The following is a 27,635-nucleotide window of genomic DNA, read 5'->3' as shown; positions in this document are numbered from 1 at the left end:
CAGTTTCCCTTTTGTGGAAGTGTCTGTCTCAGTTTTCTGAGGAAATCCTTCTTAAGTTGCTTTCTGACTTCTTTTTCTCAGCCCAGCTGTGACAGATCAGGTGTTCCCTATTAGCTAGCAGCTCTGACACTAGCAGTGATTTTTGTCATTGGATGTGTTCAAACCAGATTTTCTCTTCCTGTTTTTCCCTGGTTCGCAGCACAGCCGTTGTCTGACCAGACAAAATACAAGGATCTATTGAGGAAGCTGCTTTTTCAGTGAGAACTGAAGCTTGACAGGAGGGGGCTTGGCTCAGGCAAAACCATGCGGGTGATCTTGCAAAGCAAACGTGCCAGAGCTCTCTGAAGACAAATTTTGCTGTCAGGCTGACTACTGGAGAGCATTTTCAAGGGCTTTTTGCGCTTTTAAAGATTTCACAAAGGCTCAGGTCATTTTAAATACTTAGATCTGTAAGGGAAAGGAGGGAGCTGTGGGAAAATGAAAGTTCTTTTTGTAGTGGTGAGGGAGAACTTGCTTGGATACTTTGCTCTTTTACAGATATGGTAAGGGAAAGGCAGTGTGACTTGCAGTACAGTGACTAATGCCAGTGTGTGCTTCTTTTCAACTGCCCTTACTCTGAATTCATAATAGCAAGGGAAAAATCTTAACTGTGGAGCAGAGGCGGCTATGTAATTCATTCTGTAACTATGTGAAGAATAAATGGAGTTTTGTCATTAATTATTTCCTGTCCTTTTCTGGTTTAGCTAGGCAGCAATGGCAGGGGAAGACTGTGTAAGAAAACGCCCGTCTGGCTCCACCACAACCTACAAGAGCCCTGAGAATGAAGAAATGCAGAGGAGACCTGATGGCGACAGATCCTTTCAAAACTCCAGCAATGGTGAGGTTCTTTCACTTGGGATTAATTGGGTTTGTATTAGTTTATGCTGTGGCCAGCTGGGAAGTAATGTGGCTTACAGCTGGCTTGATTTGTGGATGTTTAAGTGGTTTTGCCTGTGGACTTTGAGACAGTGTCCCCAGAGTCCTCAGTCATGCTGCACTGCTTTCTGTGAGGAGGTTAATGACAGAACTGCAGCTCTTATTCTTTCTCTTTGGGAGGCAGGATGAGTGAAAAGCTAAGCTAGTTTGTCACGACGTGCCACACGAATCTCTGTTCCAAAACTCTGATAACAGTAATTGAAGGAGATAACTTTTTTTAATGCTCTCCTGAATAGTGTCACTATTTCACTGTGTATCTTTCAAGCGGAACAGGAGTTGAAGCAAATATAAGTTGAGAACAAGTGAAATTTCTTCTTCCAAAGATATCCTTGAGAGAAAGCTGTCCCACAGACTATTGCAGAAATGAGACTTTCAGCTGTTGGTGGTACTAATCTTTTAACCTGGCGGAATGGGGCTGCTACATCAATGCTGTTTTTAGAAACTTGCAGGTAGTAACTGCTGGGAAACAGTTATGATGGGTTTAGAAGCAGACTTCTACCTCTTTACCCATGGAAACACCTTAACCATTATAACTAAGTTTGAGTTCTTGCACGCTTGTGGGTAAAGAATAAATATAGCTGTGATAATTAGCACTTGGTAAGTGGGTGTGCCTGCTTTTTAAAAGCTTTTCTTTTTAGAATCTCTGGAAGGCAGCGTATCACTGCAGGTGCGATGCTGTGAGTGGGCAGCACCTAAACAATCTGGGATGGATGTCTTGACAGAGTGCTGGGCTTTCATGTGCAGGTCCACACCTGGTGGTTGGGATAGTAAGTTGTGTGTTAGTGCAGTCCAAACTGCAGTGCAGGTCTTCCACAGGGAGACAAGTGTCACTCTCTGACTGATGACCGTGACACAGAAGATGGATCCCTCTGTACAGGAATTCCTCTCTGCTGGGTTAGATCAGCAGCTCTGCATCACAGAGTTTAAAGCTTTACCAAGTCAAAGGAGTGCTCTCGTGTTCTAGATAGTGACCCCTCATGCAGTCTAGTATGTTTGTGTAAGTAGTTGTAACTTGGTGTGAAAGCTCACTAAGCTGGAAGGGTTGCTCAAAAGTAGCACCCATAAATGTTTTGTAGCTTTCTTTCATTCTGGTTTCAGGATAACTGTTCCTAAAGCATTAGTCCTGACAAATACACAGGCAGCTTGTGGCTAATAATCTGGAATGCCTGGCAACGTCCTTTTACTGTAGCATCTTCACACCTGAGTTGCACAGAGTTCTAGATGATAAACATGTTTACTGCAGGTAAGGAATTCTAGACACCCCAGGACAGTATCTTGCATGCAAGTGAACACATAGTATTTTTGTAGCAATTCTTTCTGCAGGAAAAACTAAAAACAAATGTGACTTTGTACCCTTTATCCTCCCTGATTAGCAAAGACAATCTGCTTTTTAACTTAATAGTGTTAAGGGCCAATTGACTTGTTTCCAGAAGCACATTGGTCTCATACTCTTTTCTCCTTGAAAAGGCTAGAGTGTCTTAAGCAACTGATTTTGTCCTGGCATAGTGTGTGTGGGTGATCTAGGCAACAGTAATCCCTTAACAAAATCCAGGCTGCCCTAAGATTTGTGTGTTTTCAGCTGGAGATGTGTCAATAAGTGCAAAACTGTTCTGCTTAATGCGATATTGACGTTGGGCAGTACAGTAGCAGGAAGATTTAACCTGGAATAGCTGTAATAGAAACTGCATGGCAGATGTAAAAGCTTAGAGAGGACGTGGCTCTTTACTGTATTGAGGCCCTCTGAAATGCGAAGATAAGACCGTTTGAAACCAGTAAACTGATGGCTGTGGAGAAATCTGAAGAGGACTGATCCGCAAACAAGTCTGTTGTGGCATATCTGCTGGGTATGAGTAAGCATGTTTGGTAATGCTTGTCTTGGAAAGGGCTTGTTATCTTCTAACCAAGAGGTTACTATGGATCATTCCTGGTGTGAAAGTTCATGAAGCTGCACAGGCGATGTGTCCTTGTTGATACAGGAGAAGGGAGCTTTGAACCAGGAAGAAACTTTGAACACTTCAGACTTTACTGTCTGACCAGGGCAACAAGTGTGCATAAGCTGCTGAAATTGAGTTTCTTGGGGGTACTTCAGGGAGTTAGGTGGAAAAAGCTGTCTTGCCCACGACTGTGTGGATGCTGGTAATTCTTATGTTCTGACATGTTTTATAATCTGTGGGTTTGTTGAAGGCTGAGAAGCTTCTTGTGACAAGCCTGGGAATGTGCAGTTGTGACCTGGAGAATGCTGCTGTTTCCTTCTGCTAGTCAAGAGGCTGTTTGGGTTCCATGTCCCTGCAGACTTTGCTTTTTAACTGGATTCCTTGCCCAGCTACAGCACGGTGACCTAAGTAGCCTGTGAGTTTTTCAAGCAGATCAGCTGAGGGTTGAAGGCAATTTAGTCATAACTTGTTCTCTCTCTGCTGCATGCATGCGTAAATTGGGATAATTCAGAATAAGACTTGTGTTCTGTTGTACCTGGTGTGGGATGCTTCTGCCCTTGGCTGTGTCCCTGTGCTAGGCTGGCTTGGACATAGCTGGTCTTTCAGATAACAGCATCTTCAGTAATTTTAGATTGGGAGCCTGGACAGTAACAGGAAATTCTCCTGCCAGTGTTCCTCTCACCTTTTCCGTGATAAGTAGTCTGGTCAAGATACAATGAATATCATGTTTTTCATCTCCTTTTATGGAAGGGCAGTACAGGGTACAGTTTGCATGGTATCTCTGACTTTCCAAGAAGATCCTGAAGCTAAATAGCTTCTGTAATCATTGGGGAAAATACTTCTGGTTATCAGATGCAGCTGTGCACAGCATGTCCTAAAACCATCTGGGGAAGTACTTTCTGTTTTATGAACACATGACAATAAATTGAAGTTCATTTGTATGCTTTTCTTAGCTTTTCTGGGAAGAAAAGTTTTTGTCAGATTGAACAGCCAAGGAAGATGACTGACTTCTTGTGGCTCATGAAGGCTCACCGGCTGGAACCGTGCTCACAAACCGTGCCTTTACTCACATGACTTATTCCCACTTGTGCTTTTGACTGTAATTACTGGAGCATTTAAACAAAATGAGTACTTTTTTAACACTGATTTTTGAGAGCTTGCTCAGTGGAGTGCTGGCTGGCATCTCGTGCAGGAATTGGTTTTGCTGGATTGCAGGCTTTAGTATTAATGAATTGTGTGAATTGGGATGATTGTTTTTCTCCTATCAATGTCACTTGCTTGTAATATGTACAAAAGAAGATTAGAAAAGAAAATCAAATCCAATTAAAAAAAAAAAAAAAGACAGTTTGTAAATTTTTTTGGTGAAACTTAAGTTGCCCAGATTTTCAGCAATAAGAAAACGTCTTGATAATTACATGATCTCTTTAAGGCTGGTTTCCTGTGTGATTTGCTACTGTGTTCATTCTAGTCTTTAAAGATCTTTTTCTTTACAATTTTTTAATGTAGTTCCTGTTTTCTTAGTTCAGAACCTGCATTACTTTGATGGTAGATGTGCTTGCCTGACTTGTGCGACCTTGAGTCTGATTTCTTAGAAGGTACTGTAATCCTAGAGTGGTGCAAAGGGATTTCTGATGGCAAAGGAAAGTGGAAAATTTAGACTTCTTAGTGGTGTTCAGTTCCTCTTAGACTCAAAATCATGTGATGATTCTATTTCTAAATGACTTTAGGAAACATAAGTAGCAGCTCACACAGCAGAAGGTGAATGATTCAAGATGATGATTTATCTACTCTATGCTACCTGCCTGTGATGCCCTGCCCAATAAACTCATGCTGTGGAACAGCAGGATGTGTTGGTGGTTTGGGGGGGCAGATTTTCTTCAACAGGAGACAGTTTTGCTTCTTTTTCAGAAGGAAGCTGAGCTTACAGGTGGTTTTACTTAGTTTGCTGCATGAGGTATATGTAGAGAAGATGCTGAGATCTTGATTCAAAGACTCATTAAGCCTTGCTATGTTTTTAGTCTATGTGATGTTGCTTATTCACTGGTGTGTGGGTGGATAAAGAGATAGGAGGGACACTGTGTACAACTTCAGCAATTACGATGTCAACAGGTCAGAGACCTGCCCATTTTCCTTTACAGGAATGTTTACAGGAATATTACAGTCATATGCTAAGGTATAGGTGAAACTAGCCATTTTTAAGGCCTTGTTAGTGGAAAAAGGATGTTTTATTTCTTAAGAGAGTCACTCCTGAGTAGTTGTAGTGATAGGAAATGCAGTCAAAGCAGTAGCTGCTCATTTTTTGTTCAGCTCACAAAGGAAATAGTGCAACCCCCCACATCTCAGATGTCTTGGTGTCTTTGGCCCTGTTGCACAGTTTCGTGAATACTGGCAGGTGGATGAGAGAACAGTTCTCACCTTTTGCAGCAAAGGTGGCTGGGCTGTGAGCTCAACAGCTCTGTGTGGTTTGCTTGCCAGCAGGCAAACATACGGTGGTTTTTAGCACAGCAATAATGGGTAGAAGGACTATCGATACAATTGTGGAGTGGTGCAGTGAGGGAGTTGAGTTCTTGAGATGCTGTGAAAGATATGCTTTCCTGCTGCTTGTGGGATGGTTTTGCTTATTTTTTTTCTGTGAGTGGGGGTGCCCATTTGAGACCAGTGAAGTGCAGGAGCTGAGTGGCAAAAGCTATTTTACACTCTTGAATTGTTCCCTGACTGGCAGTCTATCGCACCATTGTACTTGCTGAATGACTTAAATGCTGAGGTAACTTTTTGTTTTGGAGGCGAGATGCTTAGCAGCCAGGAATTCTGTTTCTGTGAAAAGTGAATTTTGCGTGCAGCCAGAATATAAAGAAATCATGATATTTACCTATTTCTATTCTTTGTTGCATTACGAGGTGGCTAAAACTACCTGTAAGAAGGTGTTGCCACTTCCCATTCTTCAGTCTATAGCCTGTGTTTTATGTCCAAAATCTGTTCTTACTGCCTGCTTGATATGGGGTGGTAGGAATGTCTAATGCTGACAAATGAGTATAGTTTTATTAAAGATGGAAATAGGAAATATTTCACTTAACTCTTGGTGTTGCTAGTGACAAAAGTCCCAATGGTGTTTTTAGCAAGCATAGACCTGTTGTTAGCATGCATTGACCACCTGTTTTAAGGGATACAGTGTTTTGGGGAAATACAGTCAGACTGATGCTCGTGATGGGGGAAGAAAGGAGTGAGAGTAGCCAGGTTTGAATACAGGATGACAGCCTTCCAACTTGCCAGTCTGCCCATCTTTAGGGATGGTTATTTTACAGAAAGTTGTGTCTTGACTACCTTGTCTGGAGGTCTCTACATTGCCAGTAGGCAACCTAATCTTTCGTCTAGTTCACAGTGCATAAGATAAAACTATGCTAGAAGATCAGCATGCTTGGATATGACCTTCTAAGGGTTGTTCTCATTGCTGTTTCAAGGCTGAATATGTTTAAGGACCTTGGAATGATTTGTGGAGTTGCAAAGCTTTCAGAAATCCAGCACGTTATCAGCTGTTGCCTACTTTATCATGTTGTGATCCTAAATGGCTGTTTAAAATACTTGCTCAATGCTTACTAACATTGTAGTTTAGTTTTGTACTTGCTGAGACATTAGTAGGAATCAGAAGTATTAATGAAAAACTAGTGAATTAACTACTGCCTGCTGTTTTTCATGTATTTTCAGTCATGCGGGACACGTTGCTGCAAATGCAGCTGTTAAATATTTGCTTTTCCTTCCTTAGGTCGTGTTGATGTGGACCATGTGATAACAAGGAAGATGCAGCTAATAGCAGAAGCTGAGGTAAATATACTGTAATGCTTCTTTGTGGGGAGGAGCAGGATAATTGAGCCTGATCATCTCTTTTGGAGACTCCTCAATCCTGGAATACAAATACATTCTATTCAGACATAATTCAAGTGTGGTGACTTTTATACAGCCCTCTTCCTGTCTGTATCTCTTCTCACTTTGCACAAGAGTAGTGCTGTCAAACACAGCTCTGTCTTGTTTGACCCCAATAGGTTAGAGTCCAGTGATAAGAATGAACTTTGAGGCCTATAATAAAATTGGACTTGCCTCACTACTAACTTTCGACAGTGTAATTGTTAGCTAGCTTGTTCCCTTTGACAGCTTGTGTGTCCAGTGCTTCAAATTCTGTGTCCTGTTAGCCATTAATGCACCTGGCCTGTATCTCTTGGTTTCCATTGCCCTAGCTGTGGAGGTGATCTTACTACTTTTCAGTAAGCATTATCCTCAGAGAAAAATTTCTATACATGTCATCTGCATCTGCGTGAGCTGCCATTGCCTTAACGTGCACTAAGGCGATTTATGGCCAAATTAAATGAAGTTAGCTAACAGTGAACTGCACCCTCCTTGCTAACCATTGTTTCACAGCAGGCATGTTCTTTGAGGCAAACTGTCCTGCGCTCTTGCTTCACTTTATTGCAGAGAATCCCATGCTGAGGATGAGGTCATCTAATTGTCTCAGCCCTATGTAGTTATTAGGGATTGGATACTTAAAGGACAGCGACAAATACCTTGCAACTTTGAGGTCCTTTCCTGTTTTAAAGTCTCTTTATTATATAGATATGATGTGTAACTTACAGTAGATACAACTGTAGTGTACTTAAGTGTCTTCTGCAAAGGGTGTACTGCTTTTTGTGCTGATGCTCCTAGAATTCAACCCATTAGAGGGATAGTCAGCTCTTAATTTTATTTCATATATTGTCTTCTCTGAGTGACTCTTACTGAGGGCATGATAGAGCAAGTCTCATATCTGCCTCATATCTTTTTTCTGCAGACAAATACAACCACTGCAATTCACTGTTTGCAACTAATGCTTGCACAAGTAACCTTTAAAGGACTGTTAAGCACATGTAGCTACGTAAGTTCCAGGGGACACTATCTGGATGCTGAGGGACAACTTGATCTTGGATTTCTTTCTTTGAGTAAGCTATCACAGAATCACAGAATTGTAGGGGTTGGAAGGGACCTCTAGAGATCGAGTCCAACCCCCCTGTCAAAGCAGGTTCCCTACACCAGCTCACACAGGTAGGCATCCAGGCAAGACTTGAACATCTCCAGAAAAGGAGACTCCACCACCTCCCTGGGCAGCCTGTTCCAGTGCTCCATCACCTCACTGTAAAGAAGTTCTTGCACACATCTGTGTGGAACTTCCTATGTTGCAGCTTATGTCCGTTTCCCCTTGTCCTGTCTCCACGTACCACTGAAAAGAGACTGGCCTCAGCACACCTCAGGTATTTGTAAACCTGGATTAGATCCCCTCTCAGTCATCTTTTCTCAAGGCTAAATAGACCCAGTTCACTCAGCCTTTCTTCATAGAAGAGATGCTCCAGGCCCTTCACCATTTTTGCGTCCCTCCGCTGGACTCTTTCCAAGAGATCCCTGTCTTTTTTGTACTGGGGAGCCCAGAACTGGATGCAGTGCTCCAGATGAGGCCTCACCAGGGCAGAGTAGAGGGGGAGGATCACCTCCCTCGACCTGCTGGACATGCTCATTTAATGCACCCCAGGATGCCATTGGCCTTTTATGGCCATGAGGGCACACTGCTGGCTCATGGCCAACCTGTCATCCACCAGGATGCCCAGGTCCCTCTCTGCAGAGCTCCTCTCCAGCAGCTCATCCCCCAGCCTGTACTGGTGCATGCAATTATTCCTTCCTAGGTGTAAAACTCTACTTTTGTGTTATCTTTCTGAATGCTTTCTGGCTCCGAAGTTTGAGACATGGTAGCCTATAGTCAAGGCAGTTTCTTATCCACAAAGAGAACCAAAGAAAACCAGAAGGCTCAGCAGCACTTGAATGCTGAAGTTGCTCCTGAAACATGGGAAGTTCAGGTTTTATATGCTGAGTTCAGCAGATTGCAAATTTAAGATTCCTCAAAGCTACAAGAATAGCTGTAGGGCTAAGTATAAAAGCCTACATCTGTTAGAAATGCCCGAGAATTCCTCTTCTGCCTCATCGTTTTGACCGGTATTCACACAACAGAAGCTCAGATCCCCTTTTGCCCTTTATGGGGTCTGTGTCTGAGGCCTATACAGATGCTTGATTTCTGACAAGTGCTAATCACTGTCAGCCTCCATTTGTTTAAGTGGGAGTTGTAGGTGGTTGGTGTTGCTCCACTTAGGATCATAGAATCCTTAGAGTTGGAAGGAACCCTTGAAGTTCATCCAGTTTAACTGCAACGCAGTGCACAAGGATTTCTACAGCTTGATCAGGTTGCTCTGGGAAACCAGAGTGATGCCAGTGCCTCACCACCCTTATCATGAAAAACTTCTTCCTTATATCCAATCTAAATATCTCTTCTTTTAGTTTGAAACTATTTCCCCTGTCCTGTCACAGCAGTCTCTGGTGAAGAGTCTGTCTCCTTCTTTCTTACAGCCACCTTTTAAATAACGAAAGACCACTTTCACATCTGCTTGGAGCCTTCTTCTCTCTATACTGAACAGCTCTGGCTCTCAGCCTGTCTTTATAGGTGAGGTGTTCCATCCCTTGGCTCATTTTATGGCCCTTCTCTGGGTACACTCCAGCAGGTCCAGAACTTTGCTGTACTGAGGACTCCCCGTGTGGACACAGTACTCCAGGTGAGGTCTCTCCAGTGCACATTAGAGAGGCAGGATCACTTCTCTTGACCTGCTGATCACACTTCTTTTGATGCGGCCCAGGATCCAGTTGACTTTGTTGTGCAGGCACGCTGCTGGCTCATGTTCAGCTTGCCATCTACCAGTACCCCCAAGTCTTTTCAACAGGGCTGTGCTCTGTTTTTTTTGTGCTTGTATTGATAGTGGGGGCTGCCACAATCCAGATGCAAGACCTTGCACTTGGATTTGTTGAACCTCATGAGGTTCACCTGGGCCCCCTGCTCAGCCTATTTAGGTCTCTCCGAGTGGCACCACACAGCTTGGTGTCATCTGCAAACTTGCTGAGGCTACTCTCAGTCCTGCTGTTGATATTATTGATGAAGATGTGGGGTGCCATTTGTCACATGCAGACACTGAGCCATTGACCAACACTCCCTGGATATTTCTGAACCAGTTCCTCCTCCATCAGACAGTTCACCCATCAAATCCATATCTTTCCTATTTGAAGAGAAGGTTGTTATGGAGAAATGTCAAAGGCCTTACCAAAGTCCAGATAGACGAGGTCAGTGGCTCTCCCCTTGTCTAGAGACACAGTTAAACTTTCATGAAAAGCCATGGGGTTTGGCCGGCAGGGCCTGCCCTTGGTGAAGCTGTGCTGGTTATCCCATATCGCTTCCTCACGTTCAGTGTGCCGTAGCACAGTTTCCAGTTGTATCTGTTAGAATGAGTAAAGTTAAGGGAAACTCTGGTGAATTTCTCTGTAGCAATAAGTTACAGGGTTGCTTGGCTCAATTTCCTCTGACTTATCAATTATTTGCCTGCTTCTGTTTTTTATGGCATAGCATTTATTGAGTATTTGCTCCCCCTCCTTGTTGTTCCAATAATCAGATTCTTTTATTTAAAACTAAATTGTGACAGCTGAACAGATCTGCCCTGTTCCTTGTGTAACACTTGGAACACCAGTTAGGGAACAGTTAAGCTCTGCTAGAGGACTGTGCCATATTGCAGAGAAGGTTTGTGTGAGGTGCATTCTTTTATGTTTTATGTGTTTAGTGGCTTGATCAGTTGGCTTATTGAGTGTGAACAGTTACTCTGGCAATTACTCAATTAGACTGGCTTTTGATTGGCAGTAGCGATGGTTGTCAGTGTAACAAATACATTGTGCAGTTCTGATGTGAAGAATTGCAGTTAATGTGGAGTTTCTGCTCTGTCTACATCAAATTTTATTTCATGAGAACTCGCATCTTGTTTTCCCAGCCCAAATATGTGCATAAGTTGATGTCAGCCTTGGAGGGTTGTGTTAGGAGGGGCAGCCTCAGCAGAGCACTGACTGGAAAGGGAACGTGTAATATAAGGAAATTATTTCTGCTAAGCTCTTGCTGAGAGGAAATTTAAAAAATAAAAATAAAAAAATTAAAAAAAAATGTGGTAGGAATGAATAGTGCTTTTCTGGAAGGGAAATGAGAACACTCCAAGAGGAGTAGGAATTTGTTTGACTTCCTCGGTTAGGGATACGTGCATGTGTGCTGTAAGAACAGGCTGTGCCAAAAAGCAGTCTTCTGTTACAGGCTGTAGTTCCAAAGTACTCAACTTTTGTACTTCTTGTTTTTAAAAGATTAATCCATGTTTTTGCAAGAGTTGAGCCCTCTTCTCTGCTTTCCGGAAAACTCTAAGAATAGACAACCGAGTTGTATCATCAAGTGCCAGTGAAGCTTGTTAGTTCTATGCTAGCAGCTGCCAAATAGTAAGAAAATGTTTTCTAAGTTAAATATTAATCTATTCCTTCTCCTACTGCAGCTTTTTTAGTTCTTACTAAAGCTGACCACTGTGAAGAATGTGGTCTTATTTCAGGTTTTGCGTTTACTACCAGAAAGTTAAACTTGCTTGCTTGGCTGTTGTTGCATTATGCAGCAGCACTTTGTACGAATACGTTGCCTGTTACTGGGCTTTGCTCGCCTAAAAGATCTACATCTAAAAAAGACCTTTTAGCTTGGCTTTTTGGGTCTATTTCCTCGTGTTATTAGTCCTTGTGCCTGTTTCTGCTTAGCAAAAAACAATGGTGCTTCAGCTTTTTCTGATATAACAGGCTCTACAAAAAAGACACCAAACAACGGAGCATCACAAAAGCCTTCCAAAGGAAGCAGTGTTCCTGTGTACGACTTCCACATTCTTTTCCTCCTTGAAAATGGATTTCTTGGTTTTGTTGCTTTTCAGCCTTCAAGATTAAAAAATAAGTATCAGAAAGGAATTCTGAAGGCATTTGGAGGGAAAAACAAATGCTTCTTGAGCCAATGATGAGTAGGAAGATAAGATGAAATAATATGCAGCTACCATCTAGAAATACTTGGACAATCTGAGAAAGTCTCAAGCAAAAGGATGAGCAGACAAGTTTTGCAAAGAGGCACTTGCATCAAAAAGAAAACAAACAATGACCGTAATACACGATTAGATTTGTAGTCCTACAAACTTTGTTAAACATGCTTATCTTCTGTGCTGAAGATAACTGGGTGACTTCTGAAGGGCTCATAATTTTAGGATCTTGTGGCTTTCTAAGCTCTTGGATTTCAAGTGATCACATGTTGCTTTTATTTCCTTGAGGGAATTCATTTTGCCTAATCTTCTACTTGCAAGAATAGCTCTTATGCCACTATGCAAATCTTGGGATCCTGTTTGCATCTAAAGAGCAAGAGAATTTGCAGTAGTAGTTTTTAGTAATTTGTAGTAAAGAACTGTCCAGAGCCCAGTGTAATACTTTCTATGGAAGTAAGTAACTTTGAAATGAGCATCTTATTGCTTAGTTTCTTCTAAAGGCATCTTATTTTTAAAGTCTTCCTGGCCCGTGGAGATTAGGTCTTTGGAAGTGCATGCTGTGAGACCGAAGAGCAAATTGAACTATTCTGTATACTGGAGAATTGGAGTGAATTGTGCACATTAGCCCTTAGGCAAGACAAAAGTGATAGGGAAACAGGATTATAATCTCATCATTGTGTAGTTTGCCTTTCTTCCCTGGTTAGCTTGTTACTGGAAGGTTTAAGTAATATTTTCCTTTCTGGAGAGTAAACCTTTTTTTTTTAATCAGGTAAAAAAGCAAGCAGTCTTTGACCAGGGTGGCCTATGCCTTGTTAACAGCCAGTTATTACCCTCTTTGTGCTCTGTCTGTGTTTTTTCAGGAAGATGGTAAAGGAGGGGGATGCTCATCTAGTTTCTCAGGCACCCTTAGAAGTCAAGAGCTCTAGCGAACAAGATGCTTCAGAAGTTGCATTTTCCTGGTAAAATGAGGAGGAAAAAGAAAAGAGGAAAAAAAAAAAAAAAGCATGAATAGGCTGAAAATGGTGCACTTTTGTTCCAACTGGTTGCATTAGCTTTACACTGGTTATTTGCTGTCTTACAAAAAGGGAATTCAGCAGGTTCACCTGGGATTTTTGAGTCACAAGCATGAAAAGATCATCTTTTTTTTTTCCTTCCAGTAGCACTACACTGGCTATGATGTAAATCTTGTTTGCACTTGTGGCTAAAACTGAGAAGTGTTTTCTGGGTCTGTATTATGTTTAGCTCAGCTTCCATAGCAGCACCACCAAAAATGTGAAGTACCTGCCACTCCAGACATGTGTGAAGTTCAGTATTTTTGCTTTGCTCCTCTATTGCATCTGGCAGGGAAGATAAACGTTATTCAGAACTCTCGGAACTGAGGTGTGTGAACAGGCTGGGTATGTTCCTGTCCAATTTGACTCCAGCCGTGGGCTGATGGCACAGGATCCCTTACTTTGTTCTGCTCTGGGATAAAAAAGGAGTATGTCTTACTTAACTCTAGATACATTTTGGTAACTTGCTGCTCTGTTCTTGCTCTGTCAGCAACTGAAGCCAGTTTTCATGAAGGAGGTGGACAGTCACTTCACAGAGTTTGTGAACAGTTTGGTGGCGAAGTCAGCGCTCCTGGATTCCTCATCTTCAGCTTCCCTCTTCCCGGCTTCCTGCTCTGAGAAGGAGCTACACAAAGCCAAGTAAGTCAGGTTTACGTTAGTTCTGTAACAAGACTGTTTCCTGGAAGCCTTATTTTCTTTTTCTTGAATGTTCTAATTTGCAGGACCTTAAGAGCCCCTCCAGAACATGGGAAGATCTTCACTGCCAGGAGGTCCCTCTTGGAGTGAGTAGTTTAGCTTCGCTTTTTCCATTAAATAAGTTGACTGTAAGTACTCTTGACAGCAAGCTAACTAGCCTTTGCTTTGAGATGCTTCATTTGAAAGCCATAACACAAGTGTGATGTGTGATCTGCTATGTGAATGGCCTGATAGCTTTTGAATCTCTCCCCCAGTGAGCTATTTGAAGTGAGTCACATCAGGACAATCTATCACATGTTCATCGCTCTTCTCATCGTCTTCATCCTCAGCACACTTTTAGTGGACTTCATTGATGAAGGAAGGTAAGAGTGCTCGGGAAGGACAAAGGCCAGGGCTGGGAAATGCTCACTCCCAAAGAGCCAGAACTACATGAAAACTATAGAATGGTGCACAAAGTAATTCTTCTTGAGATGCTGTTAAAAGGGGGGGTGTTCAACTTGATGCTCTTCAAATATCCAGCAATTGTTATTGAGTGGATAGGGAAATTTCAAATGCAGTTAGCTAAATGTTGGGAAGGTCTTACAGATAGGTGTACTGTCAGTGAATTGTGGATTTAACATGCTTAGTTCATCACAAGGCCTAATGGAGGGGAGCCATCAGTGGGTGTGGACTGCTTTTTTTTTTATATCAGCTTGGAGTGCTTGGAGGACTGTGTTTAGGGAGAAATAAAAAACAAACAACCAACCTGAAATGCATTATCAGTCCTTTCTGATTTGAGAAATGACAGTTCTGATACACTGTACTTGTGCTTAAATAAAAATAGAAACTTCTCATTTTTTCCTGTGGAAAAATCTCAAGGATATTGGCACAGCCTGTAAGCTTGTGCTTAGCAGGTAGCCAGTTCTGGAAGAGATTGTGAAAGACTGCTTTCCTCACACTTGATTGTTGCCTTGAATATCTTTTTGGCAAGATGTACCTTGTGTGCATGAGTAGGATTGCATGCTTATCTTGCTGATAATCTGTTGTTCAGTGTACAAAGCCAGAGCTGTATTTTGATTATTACTGTTATCTTGTCTAGGTATAAAAGCTGGCTCATGCACTATTGAGCATTATTTGGCTAATTCTAACTTGATAGCAATGTGGATGCTGGGGGAATAGACATTTACCTCTAAAATTGGCTAATAGGGCTGGATTATCTGTGATTGCTTTAAAAAAAAAAAAAAAAAAAAAAAAAATTCTAAACTACTTGATCTGATAATTTGGATCCGATTTGCAGTTAAGCCTCCACCCTCAGAACAAATACATTTTGTTGGTATGCTTTGCATTACTTGTTCCTTTAATTTGCTTTAGAATTGTTACTTAGGTATTGGTGGCTTTGATAGGCTCTCAGGCTGCACATCTAGTGCATGTTTAAGTTCAGTTAGTGAAATCATGTATCTGGTGCACATCACTTGGTGATCATCATTCCCTCTGGCTATAATCCTTTTGAGTCACTTCCAAAAATGTCTACTGTTTTCACAAAGCAGAATTAAATTAGGTTTGGGTGCTAGGTGTTAAAATATCTTGCTTCTACTGGGGGGAGTGGAGAAGGCCTCTCTCGACGTTAAACTCTTGTGGAGAAACTGGTTCTTAACATAGTAGTGGTAATGTCCTATGAGTGTTCCTCAAAAGCTCTTTTGGGCACAGTTCAGCTAGCAGTGGATCATTCAGTGATGTGCTTAATTACCAGCAGGGATGACCTTAGAGCATATTCTCAAAGCACTTTCTCATCTTAAAGATGCACTTAAGCCCTGCTGGATTTGAAGGTAAGGACAGCTTACAGCTGTGCCTTACAGCACTGATGGCATGAGTCCTTCAGGTTTTTATCTTCTGGTGTGCTTGCAGGTGGTCATTTAAATCTGTGCTGTGGGCAGCCCTGTGTTTCTGAGCTGAAAACTGCCCTTCCTCACTACCGTCGAGACTCAAACTGCAATCTGTGTGGTTGGCCTTCTGTAGCCATTTACTGAAACAGAAGCACTTCCTATTGAAACAGTGGATACTAAATGTTGCCTGTTTTCTTGTGCCTTCTAGGCTGGTCCTTGGGTTTGATCTCTTGGTCTACGTTTTTGGAAAGTTTCCGATAGTCTTCTGTACTTGGCTGTGCATGTTCTGTGCCACAGTTATCATTCCATACAGCCTTTTCTTCCAGTGGGCCCAAGGTTACAGCAGTTCCTCCCATCGTGTAATCTACTCTCTCTTCTACGGGACACTGTTCACTCTCTTCCAAACCGTTGGGCTTGGGATTGGGCCAACGTATGTTGCTGTATCATATGCTCTGCCTCCAGCTTCCCGTTTTATTGTAATACTGGAACAGGTAAGCAACCAAGGATACTACTCAGTATCCTTGGATATATTGAAGCTTGTTTGCAAAACTGGAAGGTGATTTGTTTTTTTTTTTTTTCTTTAAGAATCAAGTGTTGTGGGTGGTTGTTTTTTTTTGGGTTTTTTTGGTTTTTTTTTTTCATTCATTAAATTAAGCCAGGGCTATGGATGGAGTTAGTCTATGACTTAAACACGTGGCAGGTCTAATGAGAAAACCTGATAATAGCAAATCTTGTTTTGACGTGGAAACGACTTTCACCTTAAGATTTTACTGTACAATTTTCTCTGAACGTGTATCAAGGCTGAAACTCTATTTACTTCTAGTTGTCTTGTGGATGCTAAGTGCCTTAAAACAACTTTAGTAACCTGTTATGCTGTAACATTGCCCTTTAAGTAAGTAAATAAGGGGTGTGTAGTCAACACCTGTTTCTTCCTGGAAGAAGAAATTCCTGGTGGAATGTACAAACTGCAGAGAAACCAAAGTGCTGAATTCACTACCCTGAAACACTTGATGCAAGTTGGTATTAAACTGGTGTTCTGTTAATCTCCCAGGTTCGTCTTGTTATGAAGGCTCATTCATTTGTCCGTGAGAACGTGCCCAGAGTCCTGTCTTCTGTAAAGGACAAGTCTGGTGAGTAGCTTGATTTTAGTTGACAACTGTGCTTAACTAGCTGTTGCTCTGAGAGAGGTAGAATCTGAGCTGGTGACTTCGCACAGGGAGGTGATGAGGCTTTGTGCTGACCTTCTGCGGCATCATTTCAATCTGAATTTTTTAATTTGGTTTTAGTTAATGAGCTAGGCTGTTGCTTAGATCTAAATCTTGCTTCAGCAGGACTTCTTACTTCTGCTTTTGTGAGCAGTATGGAGAGGCTGCTTGCTCACTCCTAGTCCAGTGCATTGGTCAAGTGACAGCAGTTCTAGAAGGCCTCTTGGCAATGTATACCAGAGCTGAACATGAACCCACATGTTGATCCAGGCCTTAAGATTGATCTACCCTGCTTGAGCAGGGACATTGGACTGCATGACCTCCAGAGATCCTTTTGAACCTCATTGATTCTGTGATCTTTGTGAGGAGGAAAGGAGATGTGATATCAGTGTGTCATCACTGCACTGTTAGTCATCCTGACTTGTTAACTGCTCTTGACAAGGGTATCTGATAGTTTGCTTTATTCCTTGGGAATCCCCTACCTTTAGTTCCAGCCTGATCTTTTTTGATACACTGAGTGCTGTATATTGGGAAAGAGTAGTAGGTAAAAGAAAACTTCAGTAAGCAAAAAGATTGAAGAGTTATTTTTTCTTTTCCTTTTCTTCCAGGCTCAGTACCTATTCCTCGCATTTCTCAATATTTGTACTTCCTCTTTGCTCCCACCCTCATCTACAGAGACAACTATCCCAGGTAACATGAGTAATATCAGTAGAACATTAAAGAACTGAAGCCAGTACTAAGGACCCCACGTTGTGTCCTATTAAATTAGTTAATTAGAGCTTTCATAAAGTCATGGTAAAGTCAGAAACCCGGCACGGACAAGTCTTGGTTATGAAAACTCACTCCACTACTAATAGTGCTTTTGACATTGCAATTCCTGTTGTGTGCATGAACTGAACCAAATTGCCACTGAATATCTAATGGCACCAGTCCCAGCAGTGGACTTGTGCATTGCTTCATGCATTGCTAATTGATGGTCTTGCCTATTGAGTTTGAGGCGGTAGAATGAAGCCTTATAAAACTGAGAACTCATGAACTTTCATGTACTTGTTGTTGTACTTCTATAGTGTCGAGTCAGCAGTACTGTACATGACTATCGGGTGGATCACCACCTCCTGTGTAATTGCATAATGCTGCCTCAGAGGTACTTTTTCCTTTATGTAATTGTCACAGCTGTCCTACATAGTTGTGAGGAACCAGCAATCTGGTCTAGGCACCTCTTTTTAAAATTCAAGAGGTCAAGGACTTTGAATTCTAAAACTAGTTTTTCCCAAAGTAGAATCAGTAACAAAAGGAGGATTTTGCTGCACTAAGGTTCTATTTAGATGTGACATTCTGCATTCTTTATCTTAGGAATCCTACGGTAAGATGGGGCTACGTAGCTACCAAGTTTGCACAGGTGAGTAATACAGCTTTCTGAAGAACAGATATTTCAGAGGTCATCTAAACTGTGTTGCTAAACAGCTTTCCCTTTAGCACTAGTTGCTGTCAGCATGGTGTGAGCTTACTGGAAAAGAACACTTTTTAATGATTTAAAAAGAAATTAAAAAGCAACCTTGCTGAACTAAGGATTCTGTCAAAATACATGAAAATGCTTGTTAAACCTTCAGAATGGTGTTTTCTTTTTTTTGAGCAAGCGTACTCCATTCCATAAAAACTGAAGTTTCATGCCTGTATGGGGAGCACTGTGCTCTGGCCCTCTTTCTTTACTCAGTTTTGCTGTAGTGCACTGGCACGGCAACCTGTCTGCAGATACTCAGGCCAGTGTTGAAATAAGAGGCCTGGAGTTCATGCTTAACTGAGCTTAAGTCTGACCTGATCTTTACTTCAGTATTGAGGGAGAACCTATTTGGAACATAAACTTCAGTAGCTTCTTGTGGATTTGTTTTCAAACAGTGGCTTCATGTGATTGAAACTTTTATGGTCTTGTTTTAAAAATAAAAACAAGTAACAGAAAGGCCTCTGGCTGCTCACATGAGTATTTGGCTTCCATCAGTATCTAAAGCAGTGGCTTGCATTTTTGTCTTCAACTTTCAGAGCATGGGTTTGTAAGCCAGAGAAGGTATTAGGTGGTTTGGCCTGTTACTGTCTTCTTTGGGATTAGGGAAATTAAGTCTTAATACTAGATATAATTACAATTATATAATTCTTCAATTAATTCTGTACTTGTCTTGGACCTGGATCACAAGGCACTGTTCCCTGCTTGGTTTCATGTTGATGTAAGTCTGTCTCATAATTTCTGAGCTGACAGGACTAGGAGAAACTTAGAGCTTCTGTAGTAGAAAATATGACTTTCTTCCTGGCAGTCAACTTGCTGGAGAGATGGCTGCTGTTTACTCTCTGCCTGGAGCATTATGGCAGATTATTAGTAGCAAAGTGAAATAAAATAATTGATTTGTGTTGGCAGCTGCTGATCTTCTTTCAGAGCTATCAAGTGGCAATGTGTTAACTGTGCATTTCGCTTACAAAGTCAGGTTACTATTTTTGTTCCAGGTGCTTGGTTCGCTTTTTTATGCCTACTACATCTTTGTGAGGCTCTGCATTCCTCAGTTTCGCAACAGTAGTCAAGAAACATTTAATCTTCGAGGGCTGGTCTTGTGCATCTTCAACTCAATTCTGCCTGGTAAGACCTGGGTCCATGAGTATCTGTCTTTGTAGAAGAGGCAGAAGGAAGGGAAAATAACTCTTGCATCAAGCATTCGTGACAGGCAAGTTTGAACTTAAGTCTTCAAATTGTAGGTCCTGTTGCCACCTTACTGTTGCCATCTGAGATAAGTGTGACCCTGTGCAATAAGAAACTGAAATGGTTTTACTGTTTTTGTGTAGGTAGCATAAAGCTTGTATCTGTCAGTGTATTGGAAAGCCCTTCCTAACAAAAAAAAATAATCTTGACTGTGTTACATGTTCCCCCTTACTGCTGAGTGAAAATACAAGAAAATCAATTTGACTCTGCTTTGCTTCTAGGTGTACTGATTCTTTTCCTGGTCTTCTTTGCCTTCCTTCACTGTTGGCTTAATGCATTTGCTGAGATGATGCGCTTTGCAGATAGGATGTTCTACAAGGTAAGAAGCAGGAGTTCATAAAGCAAGCTCTATAAAACTTCTAAAACATTACCTTTTGTAACAGAAAGGAAAGTGGAAACTAGAGGGGGTGGTGGTGGTGTTTTCCTTTTGCTTTTTACTTTAAAAAAAGTCCACGGGGTTTTGCTTATCTTATGCCTTAAATTGGTGGTTGTGTTCTAGAATGGTTGTGTTCTTGTTTTTATTTGGTAGTCTGAATTGCTTGTGCAGTAGTAACCCTGTGCATGAATGGATCTGTGCACCAGACCTACTGAAGAGCTCAGTCAGGACACTGTTCTTTTATCATCTCAGCCACTGTGGTTTTAGACAAAAGGAAATCTTGATATGCATTTCAAAATCATTGCAAGTACAACAGCGTGTTTTATTTCGTGGTGTAAATTGTTGTATTGGCTTCGTATTGTTCTGACTGATGCGTTTAAACTTGATAATCCAGAAGAGACCTGTAGGATGACTGATGCTTAATTAGATTTTTATATTCTTTCAACTTTGCTTCCAGGACTGGTGGAACTCCACATCCTATGCAAACTACTACCGAACTTGGAATGTGGTAGTGCATGACTGGCTCTATTACTATGCCTATAGGGACTTCCTCTGGGTGAGCAACAAACTCATATATTCCTTGTATTTCTAATTAAATCTTGAGCAAGATGGTGCTTTTTTGAACATGCCACATCACTACTGCTATATTGAGAATCCAATGACTGGTTTTCCTCTGCTGGCTTTGGGCAGCAACTACAGTTTTTATAGCATCTGTTACTATGCCTGCAGGATTTTGTGGTTTGATTTTTTTTTTTTTTTTTTTTTTTTTTTTTTTTTTTAACAAAACAAAAGAAAACAACTTGCAAGAACCAAACTAAAGCCACAGCAGAATAGGTGAATAATACTTTGTATTCTTCTGTCTTCCAGTTTTTTGGCAAGAAGTTCAAAGCTGCAGCTATGCTGTCTGTCTTCACAGTATCAGCTGCTGTGCACGAGTATGTTCTGAGCATCTGCTTCGGCTTCTTCTACCCAGTTCTCTTTTGCCTGTTCATGTGCTTTGGAAGTAAGTTCCCAGTAGAGTATGTGAGTGTGTTGTGGCATCATTATTGTACAGAATCATCTCATTTCCAAGAGTTTGCAGTTGTGGGTCCAAACCTAGTGAATGGCTTAGAGAAGTGAAGACGTGAATGGGGAGGAAGAGAGCTACATATGATACCCTGATGTTTGTGGGGCTCTATGTATTTAGTAGCACTGCTTCCTTTATGCCAAGCCTTAGTTGAATTGCTGCTTGTCAGCAAGTTGGAAATGATCTTTAAAGTTGTAGTGCAAGACAAGCATTACTTTGCTTCTGCAGCAAGGAAGAGAGTGCGTTTACAAGTTAAGGCTCTTGCATTTCATTTTGGGGTGTAAGTGAGAGGGCTCTAAATCTCTAGGTCGCCTCTGCCGGCATGATTTGGTCATCTGTATATCACAAACAGTATTGACACCCAAGCAAAGAGGCATACAGCTGCACCAGCTTGGAGAACTCTTCTGGAAGTTCAGGTCAATTGGTAGTATTTGCTGTCCTGCCAGGCGTAATCAGATATTTGTGTGCTGCACTGACCTTGGGGAAGAGCCCTTGTTCTGGAGGTGAAGCAGTGGGGAGGGGGAATATCCAGCAAAAATCAGCTGGTTTCTGAACGATGCTTCTCATTTCCTCTTTGCAGTGCTCTTTAACTTCATCCTTAATGACCGCCGGAAGGGGCCCATCTGGAACGTGATCATGTGGACATCCCTCTTCCTGGGCCAAGGTGTCATCATCTGCCTCTACAGCCAGGAGTGGTACGCCCGCCAGTACTGCCCTGCAGAAAATGTGAGTGACTGACCCTCCCTAGGGGATAACTGACCAGGCCAGTGGCTTGTCCTTTCTTGCCATGGGGATGGGACAGGGATTAAGTGACGCGAGCCTTTCTGACAGTGTGCTGTATTAGTTCATTAGGAGCTATTCAGAAACTACAGAAATCTCAAAGCTTCTTGTCACGGTAGCGCTTTCATTAATATTTTCTATGCTGACAGTATTTCACTTCTTGAAACTTTGACCATTTTTCTCGCATCTGAGAAAACATAAGCTACTACCTGCATGTAAACTAGACCACTCATGCTATGTGAGTGTAACTGTAGCACTTGGCCATTGAGGTCACTGGAAATCTTTCTAGGAGGTCTGCAAAAACTGAGCCTGTTGTGCTCCTCCTAGGCTAGAGTGGGTGACAATAAAAATTGCTTAGCTCTTATCAGATGTTTCTGTAGTTTTTTTTTTTACCTTTACTTTGACACTTTCATGGTATTAGAGTCATCTTCCACATAAAACATTTTGCTCTGCTAGTTGATTTCAATTTTAATCAAAGGTATGCTCAGACAAACTCAATTTTAAGTTTGAGTCTCATTTAAGTGTTTACTATCATAAATTGTGGACTCCATGAGACAATATGCTACTATAGCAGATGCATCAGAACTGTGGATAAATACTGTGTAGGGTGGGAGGTGGGCAAGGAGCTTGTCATGTCTGCAGCTAAACCTGTGCCTTTCAGAGATAAGAATAGAGTCTGAGGTGTGGAAATGTGGTTTGACCTTTCTTGTTGGGGAAATTTGACTTCAGCAGACCACACCACAGCTGGTGCTGTTTGCCTGTGACTAACACACACTGCCTCTCTGTGTTTTGCAGCCTGTGTTCCTGGACTACTTAAAGCCTCGCTCGTGGTCATGTCACATGCAGATGTAAGAACTTGTATGCTCTGGCCACGCCATCACAGAAGAACAGAGTTTCCTCCGCGTATTTGGACCATTGACTAATTCACTGCGGACTTTTTCTAAGGGAATTTTTGCCTCCTGATTATTTGGGAGAAACTGTATCTTTTAAAAACAGTACTGAAGCAACCCAGTTGAACTGGATTGCACCAGGCTTCATAGGCAGCATCTGTCATGTGCTGCCCCCCTTTGAGCCATTTCCATGCCAGTGAAACATTATGCTGAAGGTGCAGTCTACTGGAATCCTACTCGTCCTGGGGTCCCCCAAGTGGCTGCTCTTCTGGGCAGTCGTCCAGTCAGATTTGCTAGTAGCTCATGGTTGGCTTCCGTCCATCTTCCTCGGTCACCCCTTTGCAATTTTTTTCTCCTTTTTGGTAATGGGATGTCTACAGAACTTCTATTCTTTGTGATCTTGTCCGTTGCTATGCCACGGACAAGTGACGGAGCAACAAGTTATTTGCCTCCTTGCTGTGAAAATAGCCAAAGCATTCCTGGATGGCTTTGAACTGCATTCTATGTACAATGGCTGCCTAGGGATTTCAAATGGGCAGAGGAAGAGGGTATTTTTTTTGTGTGGCTGTGTTGGAGAATCAGCTCTTTCTCTCTTCAGAAGCAGGGCACAGTATGTGCAGTTTGTCTTTTTTAAATGGAAAACCTAGGTTTTCTCTATGTTTGTTAAGTTCGTAACTGACTTTACAGCTTTTTTGTCTTCTGAAAGCCCTTGTGACTTGAGGAATAGATTTCTTGTAGCTCTTCCTTTCCGTTGCTCACAGATAATCAGATTTTTTTTTAACACAATTTACTTAAAAGAGCTTTTTCTTTTAATTTGGCAGATGCTTTAAGGTATACAAATTAAGGCTTTCTGTAGTGAGAAAGATTTGAAATACTATGACTGAACTGTAAGAAGATGTGATTGACTTTACAGGTACATAGTGCATTCTCATTTGAGATGTCTGTGTTGGGTTCTTTACCAGCATGTCATGGTGCCCCTTGCCAACAGGTACTGTAGCAGTCTCTATCACTGTCAGTGGGGAATTAGGGTTGACCCAGCAGTTGGAGTCAGAGCTGCTTTTGCATCTGCCTGTGTCTGCCCTCGTCAGTGAGATTTTTTTTTCAGCTGAAAATAAGTTTTCTACATGCTGCTCTCCTACTTCTGAAGAGGGAGGACATCTTCCCATAGACACTGCTAAAAGAAGCGCAGTGAATTTGGTCTTTCAGTATGTATTTATAACAGCAGCTATTCTGTCTGAATTAGGCAGAGCCCCTTCAGCTTCCTTGCACTGTCAAATATTAAGCACAGAAAGGAACTTCGATCGGGTTTGGGTGCATATCTGTTCAGTTTTCCTGAAATCGTAGCTTCCATTATTGGAGAAGGAAGGTAACCTGCTAGTTTCTCTAACTGTTGTCACCTTGACTTTGGTCATGGGGATTCTCTTAATTACACAAATGTTCTTAATTGCCACTTCTCAGCAACAGCTTTTCCTTACTAACGTACAGCCCGGGTATTAGATACCAGCAGTAATGGACTCGTGGACCTGTTTCCCACTTAAATATCTTTTGGGCTTCTCTTTTTATTAACCTGAGTCAAAAGTAAATTCATGAGAGCTAGGCACTACTTACTCTTCCAACTTTTGAAATGCCTGTAAGAGGAAATGCTGTGCTTCAGAAGGGATGCTGTCAAGTCAAATTTGCCAAATTGCAGACTTGCATGTGGTGTTCTCATCTAAAAACATCTCCTACCAGAACTTGTCTGAAACACTTGGGTTGGCTTCAGAGGAAGGAGTTCGTGTGTGTAACCAAACTTGGCAGTATTAGTATACAAAATCCCAGGAATGAAATACATTACTCTATCTTGTTCAGTCTGAATAATCCTAAGTCTTTCTTTCCCTTTCTGCTTAGAGGAAGGGATAGAAGTGCTGGAAGAACTGAACAGTCACTCTCAAATCCAGCTTTCTTCTTTAAAACACAAGGAAGGCATGAACAAAAGCAAGTAAACCCTTTGGCCAAACAGCTCTATCACTTGCTTAACACAGGGTAAAATTCAGTTTAGTACTTTAGAGCTGGTGCTTGAAACACTTATATACAGATATGATTGTACTCAAACAGGGTGTGATGGTTTTGGAACTCATTTTTTTCTTCTTGATGCCTGTGTCAGGTCTTGCTACTATCTCAGTGTTCTGAAAAGAAATAAAGTCCTGGCACTTTGTGCCAAGTTGTAGTGTTGCCCTTGCAGCTGGCACTGTGTCATATCTCCAGTGAACAATATCAGCATTTTCTGGGTCAGCATCCTTGGTGTTGGAAACATTGGTGGTTCGAGCATCTGGCAAGCAAAAGGCAACCAGGATGGGGTGCTCAGCTGTTGGCAGTGGTCTGAAGATTTTTGACAGGTTAAGGTTTTCAGCCTTGTAGATCAAGGCATCTCACAACTGTGCTGTCAGGGAATTATTTTCAATTTCATAGGGTTTTTTAAATTGCTTTGAATACAGGCTTACATTCGTTTTTCTGGAGGGGAGAATACTGAGTCCTTTGTTTAATTAGTCTGTTATAGTATGTTTGTTTGCTTGAAAAGAGCTTACTTAGACCATGAGTACCAGAGCTAGCGGTGTGGTGTTCTGGTCAAGTAAGTGAATGTTAAGGTTTATAACCTGCCCTTTTCAAGTTTCCAATGGTATATGCTGTTTTCTGTGATTCTTTCCAACACAAGAATTATAAAGCTTGCTTCCATAGTAACTCTTTTAAAGTTTTAAGGTGGGAAGCGTCCAGCTTTGGAATGGCAGCCAGAACAGCTGCAGCTCATTGTTCAACATCACAAAAATCAGTGTTAATATTGTGAAATATATCCAAAATCTGTCCCATTATCATGCAGATAATGGTTAGTTCTCAGGAAAACTGAATCTGTGCAGTCTTCACGCCTTGTACGTCCTTTCTGTTAGGATGTTTTTGCTTTCTGCCTTCCAAAGTGAAGCAGCCTCGCATTTGAGCTGTTAACTGTATGTTATCCTGTGACTGCCACCCAAAATAAGGCATGTGGTACATGCTGTGCTGTGGTGGGAGGGGGGAGATCCTAATGTATTTTTAAATATCAAATGGTACTGACACGAATCAGTCCACCTGCCAATGGACAGCTGAGCTGTTTGAACTCCCACCTTTTGAATGTAGTTGGGCTGGAAGGATGGCAGTCCTGTGTGTGAGCCAGGAGCAGGCCCACATGCTGTATGGTGTCAGGTTTGTGAAGCAGCTCTGTGCTGTGCCTCTGACCCAGCTGAGCTCACCCTTGTCCTTTCTGGTGCTTGCAGCCAGGCCAGCTCCCCCCTCCAGGGTGAAGAAGCCATTGCGGTGTGGCAGGGAAGAGGCGTGCAAGAAGAGGACTGCACGGCAGTCACCTGCTGGCCCCTGGTACCAGCAGTCCCACGTATATGCAACCTGTACTGTGTTCTGTCATGCAGAGGAGCCGTTTATAATCTACTGTATTACAGCAGTTGAAATATATTTTCCTATTAGAGGAGAAAAAAAAAACAAAACTGTCTCGGCCTGTTTCTTTCCCAAGGCTCTGGATTAGTTTGGGATGAGGGTGGCAGAAGAAGAAGGGGAAGGGGAGTAGGACTGGGCTTGGGGCAGGGTCACTGTGGGGTTGTTCCTCTGGGAGGGGAACTGCTGTGAGAGGCTGCTTCCAGAATGCAGGGATGGCAATGCTCTGTTTCCATAGTGACGGAGTCAGTGAGGAGCTGCCTGGCTGGTAATAGCTGGCAGGTATGGAGGGCTCTGCTGCTCCCTGTGCAGCGTGGGAGCTGGAATACTTGGGAGGTTTGGGAGCTGCTGGTGTGCAGCAGGGGCTGCATGATGACGGCTGTGGGGTGGCTAGAAACAATGTGCCCAGCTCCAGGCAGTCCCTTGCACAGCCTCTGTCCAGTCCAGCCCCTCTGCTAGAGGAGGGAATGTTCTTGGAGCTGAGGAAGAGGTGCAAAGGAGCACAGGGAAAAAGGGCCTGTAGCTCTTGGAACAGACTAGAGTTTCTAGCCTCTCCCAGCTTAACCTGTATTAAATCAGAACAAGTGCCAAAATGTACATCGTGTTGGTGATTTCTGCCTTTGCTTTGGGCCTGAAAAGGGTTTGTGTGCCAGGAACTTAATGTGCTATTTTCCAGCTGTGCACCACATGCTTGAAGTCAAGTCTTTTCTATGTCTTTAAGCTGTAGCAGCGACAGAACAGCACCATTAATCAATCTTCCCATCCTTTGTGGTGAGAATAGAGTGTACTGCCAAGCACTGGTTTTAAATTGGAGTGTAGAGTGGGAGGAAACTACTGCAATGTATTCACCTATCAGAAGTTTTACCCTGTTTTTTTTTTTTGGTTACACGTATGTGCACGAACACATTTCTGTGCAGTCAATGAAATGCTGTTAACCTATCTGGAAACCTCAGTACAAAAGGATATAGCTGATAAGGAGGTCAGAGAGTATTTATGAAGAACAATGTGTATTGGCAAGGGTAGGCTTCACGTGAGGGTCCCTGGGGGCTATGAAATTAATAGAAATAAGTTTTTTTTCATTGGCAAGCAAGAAGGAAAAGCAGTAATGTTAATGGAGAAATTCAGTTACAATTAAGTCTCTGGTTCAGTTGTTAGATGTGTAAAAATAGCAGTTAACCCCATTTGCAAATGATAAAATCAAGCACTCTTGTGCATGTAGCATTTAGAGAACAGAACTCTTGTGATGGTTTCATTAAGTGCACTGAGCTATCATTTTGTGATGCTAAATGTTAATAAATTGCAGAAGTTGTATTTGACTTAAACACTTTTGACTTTTCTACATCTATGATTCAAGTTGATGCCATGTCAGTTATGAAATGCATTTTTATGGGTTTAAGTAGATAATGAGTAGGGTGGTCCTTCAGGCTTTGCCCTCTGTAGAGCCAATAAGAGCTTCTTGTTGGGTATTCCTCCCTGGAACTAAAGCATCAGGTGCTTCTTCCTAGCTGAGCTACCTAGTGTCAGATGCTTTTTTTTTTTTTCCCCTGTTAATTAATAACACAAAAAAATATTAACCCTGTGAAGTACAAAGGTGGGTTTGACTCTGTTTCTAGATTGCTCATTACTGAAAACTTCCTTGGGTAAGAATTAAAAAAAAATCCAAGCATCTCTTCACC

The 27,635-nt window shown here is 42.0% G+C and overlaps 1 protein-coding gene across 1 annotated transcript; it reads left to right on the top strand.

Moving 5' to 3' along the window:
• Window positions 1-753: 753 nt before the first annotated feature.
• SOAT1 (sterol O-acyltransferase 1) lies at window positions 754-22,465 on the top strand (the record flags this gene model as incomplete). The annotated part of the gene is made up of 15 exons (XM_079536510.1): window positions 754-877; window positions 6,670-6,728; window positions 13,376-13,524; window positions 13,608-13,667; window positions 13,836-13,943; window positions 15,652-15,934; window positions 16,495-16,573; window positions 17,257-17,338; window positions 18,002-18,047; window positions 19,142-19,271; window positions 19,613-19,710; window positions 20,225-20,323; window positions 20,635-20,770; window positions 21,414-21,559; window positions 22,409-22,465. The coding sequence occupies 15 exons, from the start codon at window positions 754-756 to the stop codon at window positions 22,463-22,465; spliced, it is 1,656 nt and encodes a 551-aa protein (XP_079392636.1).
• Window positions 22,466-27,635: the final 5,170 nt, after the last annotated feature.

This window comes from Tetrao urogallus, assembly GCF_951394365.1.
Source record: "Tetrao urogallus genome assembly, chromosome: 5".
In the NCBI taxonomy this organism is placed as follows: domain Eukaryota; kingdom Metazoa; phylum Chordata; class Aves; order Galliformes; family Phasianidae; genus Tetrao; species Tetrao urogallus.
This window is presented reverse-complemented; position numbering and strand designations above follow the sequence as displayed.